This window comes from Struthio camelus, chromosome 6 (genome assembly GCF_040807025.1).
Source record: "Struthio camelus isolate bStrCam1 chromosome 6, bStrCam1.hap1, whole genome shotgun sequence".
Lineage (NCBI taxonomy): Eukaryota > Metazoa > Chordata > Aves > Struthioniformes > Struthionidae > Struthio > Struthio camelus.
Window position 1 is genome coordinate 6,813,900 of NC_090947.1, and position 20,673 is coordinate 6,834,572.

Consider the following 20,673-nt stretch of genomic DNA (forward strand, 5'->3'; position numbering starts at 1 on the left):
TCCAAACATGCCTTTTGGTTCCTACCATTGGACAGACAGAAATATAGGAATAGGGTCTGGAGAGAAGTAACTATCAAAGACAACTTCACCATGACTTGCTTGAGCAGCTTCCAGTCAGGACAATCCACATGCAACAGCTCTCAGGAAACTCCCACCTGCTTCTGTCACACTCAAAGAGAGATCAAGCTCTCAACACCAAGTCCTCTGTAGCACAGTCAGCTCCAGCATTTCCACCATTCAAAAGACACTTGCTGTTTTTTGAGAATCCCAGGAGTGGGTCAAATTTAACAGATGTGAGGTGACTGCCTCCTCAACACCATGGAAGATTACAGCGTTCAAGCACAGCAGCCCTCGTCCAGCTTCCTACCCTAACTCGCTGTAGAGCTACCTACCTACGTCTGGGACTTGCTGTATAGCTGTGAAGCCACTATTTTAAACATGTGCCACACCCACAGTGAGACCAGACGTGCACATCTCTGTTTTGCTGTAAGTCCGTCATCCAAAAGAAAACAGTCAAACGCCCACTGTCCACTATCACGGTTCATCTCCAGTCTGCTATGGCACTTCAACAACCACAAGAGCTGTTGAGAACTGCAAATCAGAGATTAATTTGCACCTCTCAACAGCATCTGCAAAGTGCAATTAAGAAGCCAATTTCTAAACAGCCTGCTCTGACCATCCTTATCTTGATTAGTTTATGATTAGCCAACAAAACAAAGGCAGCTAGCAATACCATTTGCGTCAATCTAACAGACAGCTCATTAATAACTATGTCCTCTGGGATCCAGAGATGATTTGTGGCCAACAAACAGATATAGTGGATATGCTTTGTAAGGACAGCTATTAGGCTCCCCTGCATCCCTCCCTCCACCCAAGAGCTTTTCCATTTTCCATAGTAATAACATCAGCAGGTGAGCATGGACCTCTAGAGGTCACTAACCCATTCTTCCGTCTCACAGCAGGACCAGCTCTCCCAGGGTCATTCCTAGCAGATGCTGAGAGGAACTTTTCTCAGAAACATCTCATCTGGAACTCCACACCCCCGACTGCCTGCACTGCCCCACAGTTCTCCCTAGCAGCCAACTTCTGTCTTCCTTGCCGCAAATTAAGCCTGTGCCACTTTGTCTTAACTGCATGGAGAGCAGATGCAGGCACTCTCTTTTGCAGCTGTCATTTACACATTTAAATAATACACTGATCCAAGTCCCTTGCCATAATTCTCTCTTTTCGTGCTTCTCCTCCCCTCCTTTTTTTCCCTCTTTTAAATAATCTTACCCTGTTGCCTTAGATGCCAAAGCTGAACTTCTTGAGAGCCTGGCATTAACTTCAATGATGTAGTAGTCCAGGGAAGTTGGATGCAGAGCAAACTGGATATTACATTCTCCCACGATGCCCAAATGACGGACAACCTTGATGGCACGATCCCTCAGCATCTGAAATTCCTCATTAGTGAGCGTCTGGCTTGGAGCCACTACAACTGAATCCCCTGTTTATCACCAGTCAGCAAGAGAAAGAAAAGGAGAAGCAGTTCAGTGGCAGCAAATTATAGCCACGTAGGTCACTTTCTTTGCTAACCTATTTCCAGTAACAAAGTTACAACAGACTTTCCAACTGTGGGTGCAACAAAAGGCACAGACAGACAGAGGTCTGGCACTGGATTTCGGGGGGGGGGGGGGGGGGGGAGCAACAGGCAACCTCGAGGAAAATGAGGTCATAGCAGTAGGTTCAGCCTGGCAAAATCGGCTTCACAGCCAAACTAGAGGGACCCAAGACCTAATAAGTACTCCTAGAGCCCACCTCACTGATCACGCAACTATGTCAACTACGGCAGGCAGAAAGGCACTGCACTGAAACATGAAAAGAGCCATTTATGGTGAGCCACCCTGCACCCAAGCCTACCTGTATGGACTCCCATAGCATCAATGTTTTCCATATTGCAGACAGCAATACAGTTATCAGCAGCATCTCGCACAACTTCATACTCTACCTCCTTCCAGCCTACAACTGACTTTTCCACCAGAATTTGGTTAGTCATTGCAAATGCCTGAGGATATAGTAGAGAAAAAGCACAGTAAGAAAACCTTATTAGAACATGTTCTCATATTTAAGGTTCTGTGGCACATCTCCAGACATTCCAAACCATCACAAAAAACGAAAGATGAAGATAAGCAAAGTTTATAGCACCAACGACAAGCACCTTATGTGTTTTTTTTAAAGTAATTTTGCATTAGTTTCATTTGAAAGGCACAGAAAATATTTATGTGATCAGATGGCAGAAAAAATGGCAAGGCATTCGAGCTTGCAATGGCATATAAATAATGAACAGGAATCTAAAAATATATAAGGCTCCAATCCTGCAACAGATGCATGCTTGATTTTGTGTATGTGGGTAGCCCCATGGACTTCAGTTGGACAACCCTGCAGAAAGCTAAATGACTAAGCAATGACTAGCGTGGGCGCTAGCAAACACTGCTCGATTAATAACACTAATAATGCTGCTTATCACTGGCATACTAACCAGAAGCAAGACTCAAGACTTATTCTTAAACTATTCTCAAAAACACTCCTCAGCACAGGAGACAAAAATGAAAAATAGTTTGCTGGTAAATGAACATAATCTAAGTGGCCTTAATATTAGCAGGCATAAAACATTAATCGCACCTCACCTAAAAACCTAGAAAGTAACGGGCATGTTATCAATTCATCCTTTACAAAACGTTTCTTTTTTAACGCTGCTCGTGATATTAGCCTTCAGTCTTGTCCCCTCTGCACAGCTAACTCAAGCTGTAACTCAAATATTACCTTTAGCTCAGTTGCTGAACTCGTACAAAAAAGTCTAGGCTAGAGGAGGGGGACTTCACATCCACCTAGCTGGCCGTTTCGCTACGCAGGTGCTGAACTGACGGTGATGCAGGGGGAACCCATAGCTGCGCCTGCAATACAACCTGTGCTGCTCCTGCGGTACTCTCTAGTGCCTCCTCTTACTCAAGATGAGCTGACTCAGGAGACGTCGCCTCAAGGCCAGATTACTTAAATTAGCTGTGCTATGAAAAGATATGCCTATAGGTCTTCTGCTATCTGAATTATAAACCAAGTCAGTCATGCCTGAAGTCCAGTGTTTGAAAATCTGGTTCACGGAAATAATACAGATCATCATCTTAATCGAAAAGGAAAGAACGGAGGTTCTGCTGAGCTGTGGAATTGAGAGCCAAGAGTCAAGATAATCCAAAAACACCCAAATTATTTTACATTGTAAATTCTGAAATATTGTTCTTTATTCAAAATGTTGACGTTCTTTCAGTACTATTCTTGAGAAAACAGAAATGTTTACCTAAATAGTAAAAAAGAATCAGACTTTGGTAGAAAAAAGGGAGGTTTCAGAAACAGGAATATTTTACTGAAAATATGAATTGTACCATCCCTAAATTTTTACAGAAAATAAGACTTTACAAAGAGTTGTTGCTTTACATTTTTTCAGGAAGAAATGGAGATGTTCAAAAACATTTTCATTAACAAAAAAGAAATGCTGATCAAAACCACGTTTTCCTACCGAAAAATGTTTTGATAGAAACCTTTTAGACAGCTGTACTCAGAAGGTCTCCGAGTGAACGTCTCCTTTTTTAGGACGCAGACCATGCGTAAGCTTGAGCGAGCAGTGTTCCCAGCCTCAGCCATCAAGCCATAACTCGGCGTTACTGCACCCACCACCTCTCTCCTGTTCCTATCTGTCTTGTCCCTGAGACTCCCTGGGACAGACACTGCCCGAGCAGGTATTTGTTAAGCACTGTGCACACTGGGCCCAAAATTTGTTAGCACAATAGCAGTGTGGGAGAATATAAAAACTAATTTTCACCTAGAGCTCTTGCTGGCGTCAGCAGTGTCGCTTTCTAGAGATTCATGAAGGATTAAGAACCTCAGCAAACCAGGAAAAACAGAAAATTAAAGTTTTTAAAGACAACTTGATTTTTTTTTCCTAAAATTCAGAATTTTGCCAGAAGAAAAGGCTTCCTCCCTGCAATTACCTATTTACTTTTCACAGTAAATTTAAAGAAAACAATCTTAGATTTCCTACAAAAAGAGAGGTGTCACTTCATAGCCAGAGACAGCTGGCCCAGTGTTAAATTTTGAAGTGTTGCCTGTTAAATCTCTCCATGACCTTTCAACCCACCAAAAACACCATATTTAGATGGAAACACAGCAGAGGCCCAAGCCTCCTAGCTCTTCTGTCCCTGATACTACGCCATCACTGAGCTGTTCAGAGGTTTTAACTCCCTCAACATCTTCCATGTGCCATTCACTCCTGAAAGCAGGTGAAAGGAGTCTACTACGTTTCTTTTCTGATCAAAATCACTGAAATGTTTGCTCGAATTATGACTAATTTCTGGTGAATTTAACTGATGCGTCATTTAGTCATTTGCATTATCCAAGTTAGTAGCAGGAAGAAGGCATTAGAAGCTATCACGATAACATTTTAGGCACAAACACAGGGTATGTACAACCTCCATTGTTCGTAACTATTAGAAGAATGTCTAAGAAATCAGGAGTCGTGACTCCATTCCTAGGGTTTGCAATTGCAGACATACCTTGACACCAAGATCCAGCAGACTTTCCTTATCATGACATATGCCTGACCCCAGACCACCAAGGGCATAAGCAGAGCGTATCATGACCGGGTAGCTGATCTTTTCGGCTGCCTTTAAAGCATCTTCAACCTTAGAGCAGATGGGAATACATTTCAGAGGCAATGATAACAACTAAGCTGAATAGCGTCTTCAACTACATTGGCTCATGTAACTGCGAATCTCATCAGTAGGACACTACCTTTGCTTGAAGACAAAAGCAAAATAATGAACTCAGCTTTGCAACATTGCTTTGTTCTGCCAAACAGCACAAAATTGGAGCGCTGGCTCCAGGAAGTGACTTCTGTCTTTAAGTTACGTGTTAGCTTCCCTGCTGACTTCCCAAGAAAATATCCTATGTGGTCTGTCTTCCCAGACTATAGCATCAAACAACCCCTGCAACAGACATCTCAGTTTAAGTTTCCTGCAAACTCAAACAGGCCTTCCCACTGAAACAATTGCTTTTTCACTCTCTTTCATCTTCAGGAGGGATTTCAGCAGTGCTGATTTTGGGGACCTGAAATTCTAAGCCTATATGGCTTGCACAAGATTAGGGGGGGAAAAAAAAAAAAGTAGCCACTGAAATGGTATCTATTTTTGTACTGCAGCATAGATATCACTCTCACCTAATTTACTTTTCTTGCCAAGGGTCAAATTAGCTTAGACTTTCCAAGCGCTTAATTGCGTTTTCACCCATTCTAAATCACTGTGAATCAACATCACTCACTGCGGAGCGCTGATGAAAGTGTACAAGCTACAGTGTCCACAGCTGTATTAAGTATTCACTAAACAAAACTAATTTTTTTTAAATAACTCAAACAGGCAACAGTAACATCTTCAAAATTGTCTGATTTACCGATTCCACTGCAAAGCTAGGAGCAATCTTTTCATTCAGCTCAGTCAGTTTGTCCGAAAAGAGCTGTCTATCCTCTGTAGCCATGATGGATTCAACTGGTGTACCTAGGACCTTCACACCGTACTCCTGCAGCACTCCTTGCTTGAAGAGTTCCACTCCTGCAGAGCAAGCAAAGGTAGAGTTCTGAGGACTGACAGTGGATGAAGAAGAAAGCATTCAGAAGATATCTGACTAGCTGACTGCTTGTCTGGTCTCATCAACAATTTCACTATTCTTTGTCCGTATTAAAACTCAGAGCCATAAAGAGAAAGTTTCTGGCCTAAAATTTATGAAACCTGGGACTAGAGGTGAAGTTACTGTTTGGTGATCATCCGTAATCCAAAACGGATCAGTGTTATCGAACACTGTTGCAAGGAGCTAAATGCAATTAACTTTTCATTTTGGTCTCTGCCTCAAGGCGTTCACTCATCAGATCAGTGTCTATAGTCAGAACATCCCCAATTCAATTAAGAAAACAAAGACTTCAGCCGCAAAGCAGAATACATGTTCACAGCTTAACAATTACTCACTGACCCCTAGTCAGCACCTCTGCCCATTCCCCTTGGCAACCTGGTCAACGTATCAGGCACATGGGTCTTACTTCTGTAGAAATGAAGTCTGTTGAAACGTAGTGAGAGCAATGAGTTCAGCTGCAAGGAGAGCCAAGGTGCCTATACTGTACCCACCGCAGTTGAGAGCCGTCTGGCCACCCATGCCCAGAATTAAGCCATCAGGACGCTCAGCCTTGATGACCTCCGTGACAAACTGTGGAGTAATGGGGAGGAAGTAGACAGCATCAGCTTGCTTTAAGCCAGTCTCATTGGTCTGCACTGACGCAATATTGGGATTCATGAGAACGATTTTCACGTTTTCTTCCTGAAAAAAATGAAAGTCTGCATGAAATTTAGGTATATGTGGAAAAAGATCTAAGAGCATTATCAGCAGCAAGGAGAGAATGCCTTCAACAAGCAATGCTACTGACAGAAGAATTTAGAAACCCTGGTTCCTTATGGCTTCCTCCCATAGTGGATTTCTGGTATCTTATAACAGACCGACGTGACACTGATTCTCTCCTTTTATCCTCTGTCTATTTTTGCGAAACTTGAGGGAATGGAGATTTCCACGCAATTCAAAAATTTGGTTGAAACTGTTTAGTATGTTCAAAAGTTACAGGGGGGAGACTGGAAGACACACCAGCATAATCACATATGTTGTATTTCCGTTAGAAGTCGGACTGAAAAAGATAAAACAAAGCAAAAAAAATCAAAACCCATGTCTTTTCTTCCAAGCAATAGCTCTTTGATCATAGGTATCTGAATAGTTCTCAAACTTTTTGTACCCACTAGTAAAAGCACAAGAATAATTTTTTAGATTTTCCAGAAAGAGACTTTAACTTTCCTGGTGTTATCACCTCCATTTATACAAAAGATGGCAGCAACAAAAATCTGTACCGGTCTGAGGTCTCTTTTTGTAGACTCAAAGACTTGAAGAAGGTCTCTCTCAGTTAACGTGTTCTGAAGTAACACTTAAAAACCTTCTCCCAAACCTTTTTATTTGATACGGGACATAATAAAAAATGGAGTCTGCCTCTACATGCAAGGCAAAAGTTAGTTGAAAAAATATGCTATTTTTCCTCTGTCACAGATGAGCAACTGAGATAAAGAGAAACTAAAGTTTATAATCTGTCTCCCGCTATACCGGTGAGTTTTGCCACCCTCCCAGCTACAGGCAGAATTTCACTCCAATTTGCTTAATAATGCAAAAGTTTAAGATAGAGCTAAGATCATAACTCTCCTCTCTCTCAAGGTATAAGTAACAGTAACAGTAGTAGTATTAGTAATGAAGAAGCCAACCAAGTTTGGCTAATAATGATGAGACTAGAACGTGGCCGAGCTTAAAAACACACGTCAACCACAGACAGATAAAAAACAATGCATTACTGCTTTATGAAAACGAGTATTGGGCAGAGAAAAGACTGTGGCCCGATTTTTAGGGAGCTCATCTTATCTCCATCAACTTCGTGTAAGACAATAACCTTCTACAAAGAAGCAAACCCTTTGTAAACTATGCTAACTATAGATGCAAAACGCATTTTAAGAAAAAGATTTACTATATGGAAAGAGAGGAGGATAAGAAAGAATAATGGAAACTTTCAGAATAAGTGGGAATTGTGGTCAGAAATGGTAAAACAAAACAAAACAAGACAAAACAAAAAAAAAACAAACAGGAAGAGTGTTGGCAGGCTGAAGTCAGCCATTCCCCAAGCCAATGCTATGGAAGCGTTACTGGGACCCGTACAGAACTTGCTATTTTCCCTCTGTTCACAAAACATATGAAAGCACCACAGGATTTTTCTGTGTTCGGTTCGAATTTGGGATTGTTTAACCAATTGTTTGTGGGAACAAACATATAGCTCAGCTGGAGCACTGGGATTCTTACACAATGTTCTCTCTGCCTGCTAAGTTCAGACATTGAATAACATTTCTTCACCTCCCTTTGATAACTTAAAACATCACTTTACAGACCAGCCATAAATTTCTGACACTTTTTCTCATGGCAAGTTGGATTTTTTTCCACTGAACAGAAAAGCATGCTTTCCTTGGACACATATGGAGCAGGGCAGGGAAAGGAGAGATTACACGGTTATGGAAAATACTTGGGCTTTGGAGAAACCACCCCAAACTGGGTAGTTTTCATGGCAGCGCAGAGGGAGAAGGGTAACTTTCTGACTGAAGCATTCTTCCCTGACAAATTTATTCAGAAATTCATGGTTATATTTTTGTTGTAATGAAAGCGGGAGGGGGAAGGAACATCACTTTCCAATGAGCTGGAGTAGCCACACATCTCAGCCCTTGCTTTCCTCCTTATCTGAGGCAAGGAATCTAAAGGACCAGCTGGCAGCGACGAGGAAGATAATTAATGAGCAGATTTAATGCCCACTGTGCTAAGAGAGAGATGTTTTACTGATACCACATTCTCAGGCCCATTTGTTTGGGATGCTGGATGTTAATCCACTTTTTTGCCCGCACAACCCTTTCCTTCAACTTATGCCTTTTGTTTTTTTAATAAGCTGACGGCACTCTGTGCGATGATCCTCCATCCTGACTGGAGATCTTTGTCAAAACTTTAAAATAGTGAATTAATAACACTCCAGGAGGGCTCCATTCCTTTTTTTTTTGGTATAATACCCACCTGTATTCAGAACAGTTGGGAGAATCCCCAAAGCAAGTAATCTAGAAGGCTTTTCAGATGACCATGAGCCAGTCTCTGTTATCCATAGATGCTCCTAGGCCCTACTCTTCATGGGATGTTCCTGCCTCTCGTGAACATTCTCGCAAACACAAATCCACTGACCAGAGGGAGGCCCAGCTCCACAAAGGTTTTATTCTTAAGAAGAGGCACATGCTTAAATGTATAGGACTAAATACAAACAATAGCACCTGTCTTAAAATGCACTGGGGTCTAACAGACTAGGAAGAAGAGCAGAAAGCAGCAGAGCGAAGCAGAACGTCCAGCAGTAAGCATCAATATTGGTTATTTTAAAGAGGAAAAAAAAAAAGAGAGAGAGAAAGCCTAAGGGGAAAGAAATTTCTTTTGTCTCCTATTAACTGTCCCCATTGTCTCTCATTCATGCTCTGCAGCTTTCTCTTGGCAGCCCCTGGCTAACTGCCTCCCCTCCTGTACGCAGCTGTAAATCACACAGCCGGAGGCAAGGTCAGGAAGAGCAAGTGCTGCCACTGGAATGGCTGATGAGCCTGCAGATCAGAGCAGCTGGCTGGGGGCCACAAGAAGGGAAAGGGCACTGTGGAAGGTCAAGCTAGGGAGATTTATCATAAAAAACACTTTCTATTCCATAGACTGGAGCTGAGTTTGAAGGACGAAAGAGAAAATGAAGGCATGAGAGAGGCCTTCTTTCCAATTCCATTATCTGTGCTCACCAACTCTGGCACCATCCGCTCCTAATCTGTTCTCGTCTTCTTGGTGATCTGGCCACTTCAAACTAGTTGCTAGCTATATCAATGCAGGACACAAACAAAGCACATGCAATACTAGATGTGTCATAAGATTGGGATTCATCGCTGACCTACCCCAGATTAAATTTAAGATTACTCTAATTAACTTTTCCCTTTGCTAACTCTAGGGTCAACACAGGAATGGAGTGGGCCTGACTTACGTCAGAATAGCCTCAAAGTTGCTCACAATCTTCATCTTGTCTCAAGGCAGCCTCTACATCTGTTCTGGATCTGCCAGAGCTCTGCAAGTTCACCGCTCCCTTCACATGAGGTTAGACAAGAACCACCTCTCACCAAGCCACCGTTACGTTACCAATGGTAACCTCATTGCAAGAATATTGCCATCCTTCTGCCGCCCCTCGTCCTAGCATGAGCTTTTCTCCTAACACCCTTTCTAAAGGGTTTGCACTTTTGCAGCATGAAACAGCCAGAGTTGGAAATGAGCCTTTCAATGTAAGGACCTAATTGTACTATGCATTCACTTAAGAATGGCATGCAGAAACCCGTTACGCACACAGATTATGCAGGAGACTGCAAGCAAAAGAGGCACAAGGACCTCCTCAAAAGCATGCATTTCTCAGGCACATACAGGAGTACACATGCATTTTTGTTCACCCCAGAAAACCTACATCCCTACAATCTTCAGAAAAGGAACAGCAGCAACTGAGCAGTGAGTTTACTGGGCGAAATTCATCCCGAGGAATGATTTTTCATTCATTCCTTTTAAGATTATGAAGTTATTACAGGAATAAAGCTTGGAGTATATTAACTTTAAAATTTTATCCCATTTAAAATTATACATATATAAAAACATATAAAATAATATATACATATATTAGAAAAATTGCCTTGATAAGGGGCTCAAAATCTTGCGCAGATAGCAGTCAACAGTTCAGCCTTTTTCAGTATTCAGCCTTGCAGCGTGTCTGCATACCACAAAAGTTTCAGCAATTTCAGCTCAGATGATGCTGACCATACTCCTCTTCATTTACATTCATTCGACCAGAGCACAGGACAGTACGACAAGCCTAGAGCGACCAGTCATACATTACAAATAACAAACTGCTTAAAGACTGCAAATGTAAACTCAAGGAAATTTCTCTCCGGTAGATAATTCTGAGCAGTTAACTCAAGACTACTCAACCAACAAATTCACAAACAGAAGAAAACAGTCAGATTTACCTACAGTCATTAATTCTCACCAGCTTCCCTGTCCCAGTGACACCACAGTTGGACAATCATAGTTAGCTACAAGAGGGGAAAGCAAATTAAATTAGATTAACATTTTCAGAGTATCTTCTCACCTTCATGGCTTTCACAGCCTGGGATCCAGAGTAATCAAATTCCCCTGCCTGACCGATCGACAGACCCCCAGATCCTAGAAGGAGAACTTTGGAGACCTAGAAGTGCGAAACGGTATGAAACAGTCAGCTTCTTTCCTACAGTGGTGAATGCTGAAATGAACAGACTGCAGCACAAAACAGCTTCAAATTACAAAATATGTTTTAAAAGGAAAGAAAAGTCACCTTCAAAAACACTGCAATTTTACTTCCAAGAATATTTCTATTGAACCTCTCCTCTCCGTATCTGGTTAGAGAAACACATGACTTATGCATAAGGCATACAATAAATGTGTTAATTGTATCATGTGCTTATAGACAACCGTGCCTCAATCTGCCTGCCCATGAAGTCTAGCTGCTTTCTAAGATAGCAAAACTGTATGAAATTCATCTCATACTAGGAATTCCAGACTTATTTTCTAAGCAACAGAGCATCAACATTAAGCTTCTGGCAAACTCTTATGGCCAGACTATCCCAGGGCACCTCATATACTGCTATGAGAGCACCCTTCCTGGGAGAATTAGAGAGAAAAATACACGAAACGTCAGATCTTACAACGCCCTCAAAGAAAAAAGGACGTAATAACACAACAAGAGAGACGTGATGACTACGAGACACACAGAAAGATCTAATACAGCTTTTGTATGGGAGGCCTGTCTCTGGCATCCCTGGCCAGTTCTTTATGCTATGCATTGTGTATCCTTTGCTCAGCAGGATTTAACAGCTCTTAGCCTAACTGACAGGCAGGGGTAACGAGTATCTGTATACTGACCTCTACCCTGGAAGCTGTCGCTCCAGCCTTGGGCAGGACTGCAGCAATGGTAGTGCCTTTCTCCTTCTTAACCAGTGACATAAACGAATCAAAGAGGAACTAGGAAAAACAAACATACATATTTAATCCCCAAAGTGGAACTAAATAAATACTAAGCAAAGACGGAAGAAACAGGCCATTCCTGAGCTAAAGCCATCAGCTCTGCTCTGCTACCTCTAGGAGGTACATTTACACCATCAGAGAAGAGGAGGACCATATCTGAAATCTATTTAATGACTGCTGACATATCTGACAAAGCTGCATTCAAGAAAGTGAGGTCGTCTCAGGGAGAAAACACATATAAATCAAATTTGTGTGCTCTGCTTGTACATAGCTGACAGTATAATAAATGACTGTGCATTGAAAGTTAAAAATCAGAAGACCATACGCTTAACTAGATCAAGGGAACTACGTGGAATGAAGCCTGCTATCAAGCTGGGATGTGAATAGGTGTATCTATACGTCAGTGGTGCTAAATCAGTATTGTCCTCCAGAGGACACTCCAGAGCAGATGGGAGAAAACTTTTCTCTAGCTTCCATGTGCCTCCTGCCCGCCCTGCCTGCCTCAGCCAGCCAGCCCCAGGCACAGGAGGGAGCGAGAGCCTCACTGGTGTGTGCTGGCAGCCACAACAGCCAGGGGAGGCTCCAGCTGCGCCCAGCTCCATGGCAGAGCTTCTGTTCACGCAGCTCCTGAGGCTGGTTGCAGGGAACCACCTATGACAAGGGGCACGGATGGGTGCTGCAAGCAGGACAGGCAGGATGTTTAACAAGCCCATCCAAGCAGAAGTGCACAGTGGCTTGGAAAATACATAGCTGAGGGTGAATTTAAAAGAACTCAAAACCACAAGTCAGTCAGACGGGCAGGAAACTTCTTGATATCTAGAGATTTACTTGTAGGTTTAACCAACAATATCAAATTAATATTAAAATAAAACACTTCTAAGTATTCTTCAAGCTTCCTTTCTCAAGGAATGCTAAATAGTGTATTTATGTTCAGATATGCCTTCCCTGCCTTCCACATCCCCTGCTGCTGCTTAGTCATACTCTGTGACTACACAACCAGTTGCTATAGAATTTGTGCGAAGTCACAGATGGGGGATTAAAATTTCATTTCACTTCGGAGAACCAGAGTGAGGAAGTGTGAATCCATTTACATAACTCTACAGTAATTATAAAATTTGAAAGTAGAACTAAAATGTATTAGAAAGTCAATGATTTTATTACAAAGCATCTGGCTAGTATTTTTTTCTACAAGATAGAATCCTTTCCCTTTTGCAGCCACCTCAGGTACAAGAAATTTGAGCCTGATCCTGCAAAGGCTTAAGCACTTCAGTAACTTCCAACACACAAATAATCCCACCAGGACTCAAAGCATACAAGTCGTATGAATGGAATCATTGATCCAGAGCACACAGAACTCAAAAGAAGCCTTGCTGCTGATTTATAATTAGCTGCGATCAAGCTAAGCAGGCACAAGCCCATGCATGGCTAGGCCCTCTGTTAGAACCCCGACTTTTCTAAAAACAAGATTTAGGACCGTCACCACATAAAGACTTTTCACCTTAGCTGATATGGATCTATACTCTCCAGGCCATCTAAAAGCAAACACAGATCAAACCCTGTACAGTACCTCTGTGTCTGTTGGCCCTGGATTTGCCTCTGGGTAGAACTGCACTGTGAAAATCGGTTTGGTCTCATGCATAATTCCCTGCAGAAATAAAAACAATTGTCTTAAACACTGCCTTGCTAACGGGCAAGAGAACAGAAAGCGAGAACTTACCCCTGTAAGCACAGAAGGCCAAGGGACTAGAATTCTTTCAGGGGCTGCCAAGTTGAAACTCATTTCATTCCCAGTCTACAAACAATTTATGTGATAAGTCAATGAGCTTCCTGTTCTTTTGCTAACGCTCCAAGTGTGGGCCCGTGCAACGCACTGGACTGTGCGTGGCTGAGAAGCAAAATGAAGGTATTGCTGCCATTACGGTAGCAAACGCTATTAAATTGTAAGAGCTTAACAGAGCAAATTCCTAATCTCCTTCCAGAGGTAACACTGGACCAGGTGGAGAAGAAAAACCTACACAACAAGAACAGATCACCTTGAAGAGGGCTGTTACAGGATGACTGGTTTTACTGTCCTGATCTGGCTGGTTCTGTTCTAAGAGACATGGAATTTGCTCATACTCTTCACTGCAGCCTTCCATAATTCACTTTAAAATGCCGACACAGGGCCTCACCAATCTCTTCTCTCACCTATTTTCAAGCCTGTGACAAAGTGGGGCCACTGCTCTGGACAAACAACAGCTATGAAGGACCTAAGGAGAGACAGTGCTTGAAGTTTCATTTGGAGCCAGGAGAACAGCACTTCTCATTTCTGTGACTTGACAGCATCAAGGAGTATGGTCCACAGGGAGACAACCCTGTAGGTGCCACTGCCAACGGCCCCCAGCCCCTGGTTCCAGATGGAGGTGGAGAAGTCCTGTAAGATGGAAAGCAGGAAAACACTTCTCTAATACAACCTGCTTCCCTGTAAGAAGAGACAACAGAGTCCCAGCAGCTGCTGTAGAGCAACAGTGCCATCCAGAGCTGTAGGGTGGGATGCTTAAATAGGACAGAGATGACACACGAGTTCCTGACCACAGCTGATCCATTACGGTATGGCTTTCTGCCCTTGGAATGAAGAACATCATCAACCTGTCACATTTTCCTTGAATGCTTATGTTATTTCTAGTTACTTACAAACACCTTTTAAAAAATATTCACTTCATGGCTTGTGAGGATTTGAAACATGTTGGCCCTGTCCAGCTGAAATTGATCTGGTCAGATACAAAAAAATGCTTTTTCTTTTCCAGGTAGAGGAATGTAACAGACTGCACAAGGCAGCCCATCCAACCTTGTTCCTGTTTGTGCATCCCATGCTAAACCAACGTGTCTCCTTGTTCCTCTCCAGCATACAGACAAATCTATGGAGGTTTAGGAGACTGATACTGCTTTGAGGCTCACAGATATGGTCCTTTAGCTCACAGAAGAGAATGCCACACTTCTAGATCCAAATGACTCACATCTAACTTAATCACCTGATTTATGCAGAAGCACCATCATACTTACCTGCAATCTCCAGCTAAAGCAAACATGAAAGGCCGGGGGATGGAAGGGTTCAGTTCAACACAGCCGAAACAAACTCATTTCAAAAGTTGAAAAAAACAGCTGGAGAGTTTTTTGGGTTTTTTTTCCTAGTAAGATCTTGTTTGGTAACATTTGTCTCTGTTTAGATAGGTTTGTACACTACCAACTGGCAAACAACAAACTTCCTCTAAAAACATCAGCTGGAAGTTACTGTTCCTGCAAAGCACAGCCAGGATATGCCAGAACAGCACTTCGCAGCCTAAAAGACTTGATGCAGGGCACTCATACAAAATAATACAGAGGCATACTCCCACGGGGGAAATTAGCTTCAAAACCATCTTCTTTTCAGTGGTGTCCTGGTAAATAGCAAGACTTCACAGACTTGCACAACAGTGGGGCCTAATGGTCAAGACTCAAAAGGAGCAATTACAAAGCCCGAGATCTGTCTGACTACCTGACCTTGTCAAATCTGACCTACGGGATACCGTTTTCCTTGCTACGCTTTTCCTTGTTCAGTTGTGAACCTCCAGAGGCCAAGATTGTTTTTTGTGGGAATTTTTGTTTTTTTGTTTTGTTGTTGTTGTTGTTGTTGTTTTTCAATGGAGGACACTTGACAAGAAGCCTCTACCTCAGATCACCTAAGCTGTTCTCAAGACCCCTTTCTACTGATCGTAGGAGGAAATTTAATTCCCGACCTTTAGCTCTTGCAATTCTACCTATGTTAACAGACCAAACCAGACTGTAATCATTTTCCTCTTCTATGCTGAGCAACAAAGAACTCAACACAAGAACAGTGACATGGGTTAACACCCCTGTGGCGCAAACCCTGAAGACAATGATAACTGAGCAAGCACCGCTAACAGTAGGGAGATCACAGAAGTTAATAAGACAGCTCTTCGAGGGAAATCACGAGGTCATTGTCATGATCTGATCCTTTGGTCTAGTACGAAGAACACCGGCAATGCTTCACCCCTTTTGAGCCTGTAAGACAAGTCCCCAAGTAAAGCAGATGGTCAGATCATCAAGTTTAGTCCTGATGAGTAGGTGCAACCCTACAGCAAGCTTCCAGGGAATGAAATAAAGAGGAGACAGTCTTCACTCTCTAGAGGCTGTGATGAGCAGGTATTTAGAAAGCATGTGCTCACCTCATTCGTTTGATCATTGGCATTCACAAAAAGAGGTTTCCAGCCAGGTGGGAGGGTAGAGCTGTCGATGGCATAACCGTGGTTCTGAGCAGTGATGACAGCCCGTCCATTCACCACATTCAGAACGGGCTGGTTCTGCCCTCTGGAAGAGAAGCAGGGAGGAGGAGAGTCAGAGGACAGGAGAAGGAAGCTTGGGATGTGTCCAAACGCCACAGTTACAAACAGCTGATAGTCATGGGAAAATCCACAGCTGCTCAGTATCGGTAGCCACTCAAAATGATAGAGCCTACTAGAAACTTTGCTATCCTTCAGTTTGATGCGGACAAATTACAACAAATAGTTTCAAAGCACCCTCAAAAAATGCAATGCACAACATGGCAGTTTAAGTTTTAGGCAAGGAAAACGTCTGAAATGCAGAAGTAACGCTATTCCATACTAGCCCCTCTTAAGGCAGTTCAAAAGCAAAGTATTGCAGCTCTGTGGCATTTCGCAATGCTGAGCCAGTGTGCAGGCTCTGGGAAGCCGCAGTGCTGCCGCACCTGTTGGCCATCTGCATCTTGTAGGAAGTAGCTCCAGCTGCTATTCCAGTAATTAGACTCCCCATGCTGATTCCAAACAAGGGCTCTGGGCGATGGCTCTCCAGGACCTAAAAGGAAAAGGTTTTCAAGAGGTACTGAAGTGTCTCTGTTCAGCGATTCCAGCATAAACTACAATCACATGGACCTGGGCAAAGACTGAAGGCAAGGCGGCAAAAGCATATGGAGGCAAGCTTCCTCTTCTCCTCCGTTTCAAAGAGAAACCTCTGAGCACAGCTTGGTGTCTTAATCTACTTCAGGGGAACGAACGATGACAATTTACATCAGGGCCATTTAGTGTATGACATCATTTCAAATGGAAGCAACTGTGAAAACAGGGCTGCTCTTTCACAAGGTGACAGCGGAGCTGAAGGCGCTGGCAGGGTAATGGTGGTATTCATGCTTATTACTTACTGTTCATCAGGGTCTGTGCAGCCCTATTGTAAACCTCTGGTCATCGTAGGCAGAGATGAGGAATACGGCAGGCACATGAAATGACTAAATTACGCTTGGTCCATAACATGTTAGTGAAACCAACTGTTTAGATTTCAGGCACATAAATAAATAGAAATAAGAAAAACAGCCTATGGCTACTGCACTGTACCTTTCTAACATTCTGAATCACCTCCTGGGCCTTCATGGGATCCCCTGGGCCTCCAGAAATTAAGAGTCCATCATACTCCATGCTGGTGAAATCATGGTCCCATGGAACCAAATGCACTTCTGCACCTCGCTGGGAGAGAAGCGAGAAGGGAACAAGCAATAGAGGGAGCAGCAGAACACATGAATTGGTGTCTGGAGGCTATTCCCGTTCTCTGACGTCCCACAAAGGTTGAGATCAGATTTCCTTTCCTTTATCAGGGACAATAATGAGGCTTCTCTCTACTATCTGCCCAGGCTATTTTCACAAAATGGGTAGGAACTTAGTATCTTTGAGTCTTCTCAGCGTTTGTCAAGTTTGTCTGAAATTCACTAACGGGATCCAAGCTTACTAATGGAAAACCATAAAAAGGTGTGTACGTACACACACAAAACGCATTCACTTGGTTCCCTCTTACACAGCATACTTGTTCTAACTTGGGGCTTCACAGCCTTACTTTGTGACATGCCAGAAATAGTTCTGCGCATCAAAAATGAGACGAACATATATATTAGCTAAAAATGGAGACAAGGAAAACCTGTTCATCTAGAAAATGGGAGGACAGTACCTTCATTTCTCCTATCCGGCTAGAAAAGCAAAGACTACTAAAGGGCCTCACTGTGATAACGACAGGAAGCCATTTTCACAGATAATAGAATTAAAGATAATTTAGGCTGAAGGGCACTCAGGAGATAATCTGGTCCGCTCCCTGCTCAAAGCGGGGATAATTTCAACTTCGGATCAAGCTGCCGAGGGCATTGCTTAGTTGAGTTTTGAACATCTCCAAGGACAGAGACTCCACAACTGCTCCAGGCCCTTGTCCCAGCCTCTTACAACCCCCACTGCAGAAAAAATGTCCCCATTAACTTATTTTTGACAATGTTGGGTTGAATCTCCTTTGGCTGCACCTTGTCTCTTCTCTGTCACCTTCCAGGAGTGCTTCTTGTGGCTGGAAGGCGGCTGTACAGGTACTCTTACTCACCCTCTCAGGTACCATGTACCAAGCTCAGAAAGCACTACCCAGTCCTCGGGAATCATCCCAAAATTGTACCCCATTTTAGGGGTGAAATTGCTACTAGAACAAACATATCTAGGTGGAATGAAGCCCCAGTGAGCACTCAGATAAGACAGCCCACAGACGAGCCTCATCCCAAAGCAAAGCAAGAGATGCAGGATATAAAGCACCCACCTACCTTTACTAGCAGACGGATAACATTGTGCTTCAACCCACAGTCGACAGCTACCACTTTAGTCGGATTCCCTCTACCATATACTTGGACTTCCTGTTGGTAGGGTTAGAAAAAAGACAGACCATTTACAGACCATGTAAATGACAGATCACCTCTCTCAAACACAGGGAAGATCGGTAGCAGAATGACTGCTCACTAACGTGATGCAGCTGGTGCTTAACAATCAAGGAAATCTCTAGAAGCACCAACCATTAATGCTTCTTTCTTTTTCTGTGAAAGTGGAAGTTATAATGCTGTTTTATATACTCTTGATTACAGCAGTATCAACGATCCCTACAAAAATCAGATGTTTCCACAGCTAACGATAAGCTTTTTTGCTGCGCTTCACCTCATTAGCAGTGAAGTAGCAAGGAATTCTCACAGATTATTGCAGTTCAAGAGAAATGTCAGATTTACTGAGATTCTCAGCTGAGGTGAAGTCCTTCTGATCATGCCGGTGGAGCAAGGCCACTTTACACTGACTGAAGGTTCATCCCATTTAAAGGCCATTCTGACCCTCGAGTCACAGTAAGACCAAAACATACCACAGCTGGATATATCCTATGTTCTCCAGCGTATCATAGAGGTATAGACCGGTCATCTGCCGTGTGCACCACTGAGCACGACCTATGTTTACATGGCACTGAGAGTTTTACATGTCAGGCAATACCTCCCCCGGGACCTCCTGTTCCAGCTGCTGTCCCTTCACCCATTGCACAAAGTAAACTGCCACCACGGGCCATCTGCCTCAGTCCCAAAGCTGGACCAACATGCTTTGTACACCCACTGGTCTATTGGTTGCAACATGGATGCAAGGTGGGGAAGTCAGATCACCATATGTTATATGGGCCTTCACACTGCAACACACAGACATACTGGCAGATAGCTGTAAGAGTGCTGAAGGGTTATTTATGGACAGCTTCTTTCTGAAGAACGGTGAACTATTTATTCGTTAAGAAACTGCAGTTAGCACGAGGCTGGAATCTTATTCATCAATGAGCATGCAAGGCAGCTTTCTTTCTTCTTAAAAAACAAAATAAAACAAACAAACAAAAAAACCCACTCTGTGCTTACCCTAAGCTATGCTCGGCTCCTGAAAGCTGATACTCCTGAACGTACTTCTTCCAAAGGGGCTAGTCGCTTGTCCAACACACCACTGGTTTTTTGTTTTTGTTTTTAAACTAAATAACTCCCTTTTAATTAGCTTCCTTGGCACCTGTATTTCACAGCTGGGCCTCCTTAGGCAGAGATGTTAAACTCTATGCCTATTGTGTCTGGTGCTGGGTGACAAAAAACCTTTTTACAGAAGGATTACCACCAGCCAGAAGGAAAAGCATCATCTCTACAGGGAGTACCAGGTGAAGTTTATTAGCAGGATATTACAACTCCTCCCTTTGTGTTATCCTAATTCAATTCTTGTTTGAACCTTTATCTTCACAAAGGTTGAGATCAAGAGATGCTTACGATGCAAGCAATAACATGTCCTGCGTAAGGACAGCTCTGATCATCATCTGGAGTAACTGACTGCTGTGTCAGGAGCAAAGGAGGAAGAGATGGGATGTAGCGCGTTACTTCCCTTCATGACAAGGTCACAGGCTGCAGCACCACAAACCCCCAATGGTCCACAATCCACCTCTGAGTGGTACATGACTCCACACTGAGACAGCAGTTGTTACCACTGCTGTCGCAACTCCTGCTCCATAATGCTGAAAGCAGAGCCTGTATGAGAACATATGTGGTGGTTGATGCCACATAAATGGATGGCAATGCACCCTCCCCCCCCAAGACCCTTTTTTGAGAATGAATGGAATGGAAATTCTGCTGAAACTTGGTCTTGTTAGATCCCTCAAGGCTTCTAATATGATTCATGCTGTGCTTGACAAAGAAATATGACAATACCTTCACAGTCACCGATACACAAGTGGATTTTTGTTCCATGGTCTGTGGTGGGACTATACCACTGCAAAACAATTGTATGGTTCTTCTACCTGCTGCCATCCAGCTTCTGGGAACTGGGCTTCAAAAAATCTCAAGAGGATTGAGGTGCTCAGTTCTCTAATGAAAGTAACTGCTGTTGTGTGCCAGAGTCCCTTAAGGAAAACTCACTTCCCTTTTCAAAAGGGCTTTAGGAGAGCCCTCAGTTCCTCCCTGCACCCATAAGCGGAGATCTGTGGAAAACTATGACGCAATGATCACCCTCAAACGTTCTCCTTGACTGTTCTAATCACCAGGGGGAACTGTGGAACAAAACTGCCTGAGTTATTTTAATTACTTTCATCTCA

At 43.1% G+C, this 20,673-nt stretch overlaps 1 protein-coding gene across 4 annotated transcripts in view; it reads right to left on the bottom strand.

Moving 5' to 3' along the window:
* Positions 1-20,673, bottom strand: part of CPS1 (carbamoyl-phosphate synthase 1) — a 108,829-nt gene that overhangs the window by 59,193 nt on the left and 28,963 nt on the right. For 2 of the 4 annotated variants that reach the window (XR_011141798.1, XM_009688669.2), the window contains exons 7-18: positions 18,356-18,445; positions 17,127-17,255; positions 16,487-16,593; positions 15,948-16,089; positions 13,310-13,387; positions 11,641-11,739; positions 10,832-10,927; positions 6,201-6,390; positions 5,476-5,633; positions 4,584-4,712; positions 1,900-2,044; positions 1,276-1,486 (exon numbers count right to left, since the gene is read on the bottom strand). Coding sequence is in view for 3 of the 4 variants with exons in the window: in XM_009688669.2 (XP_009686964.2) it covers positions 1,276-1,486; positions 1,900-2,044; positions 4,584-4,712; positions 5,476-5,633; positions 6,201-6,390; positions 10,832-10,927; positions 11,641-11,739; positions 13,310-13,387; positions 15,948-16,089; positions 16,487-16,593; positions 17,127-17,255; positions 18,356-18,445 (1,574 nt within the window). In the remaining variant the exon portion in view is untranslated. The remainder of the gene's footprint in view (positions 1-1,275; positions 1,487-1,899; positions 2,045-4,583; positions 4,713-5,475; positions 5,634-6,200; positions 6,391-10,831; positions 10,928-11,640; positions 11,740-13,309; positions 13,388-15,947; positions 16,090-16,486; positions 16,594-17,126; positions 17,256-18,355; positions 18,446-20,673) is intronic. The other 2 variants (XM_068947913.1, XM_068947912.1) reach the window with 1 other exon arrangement.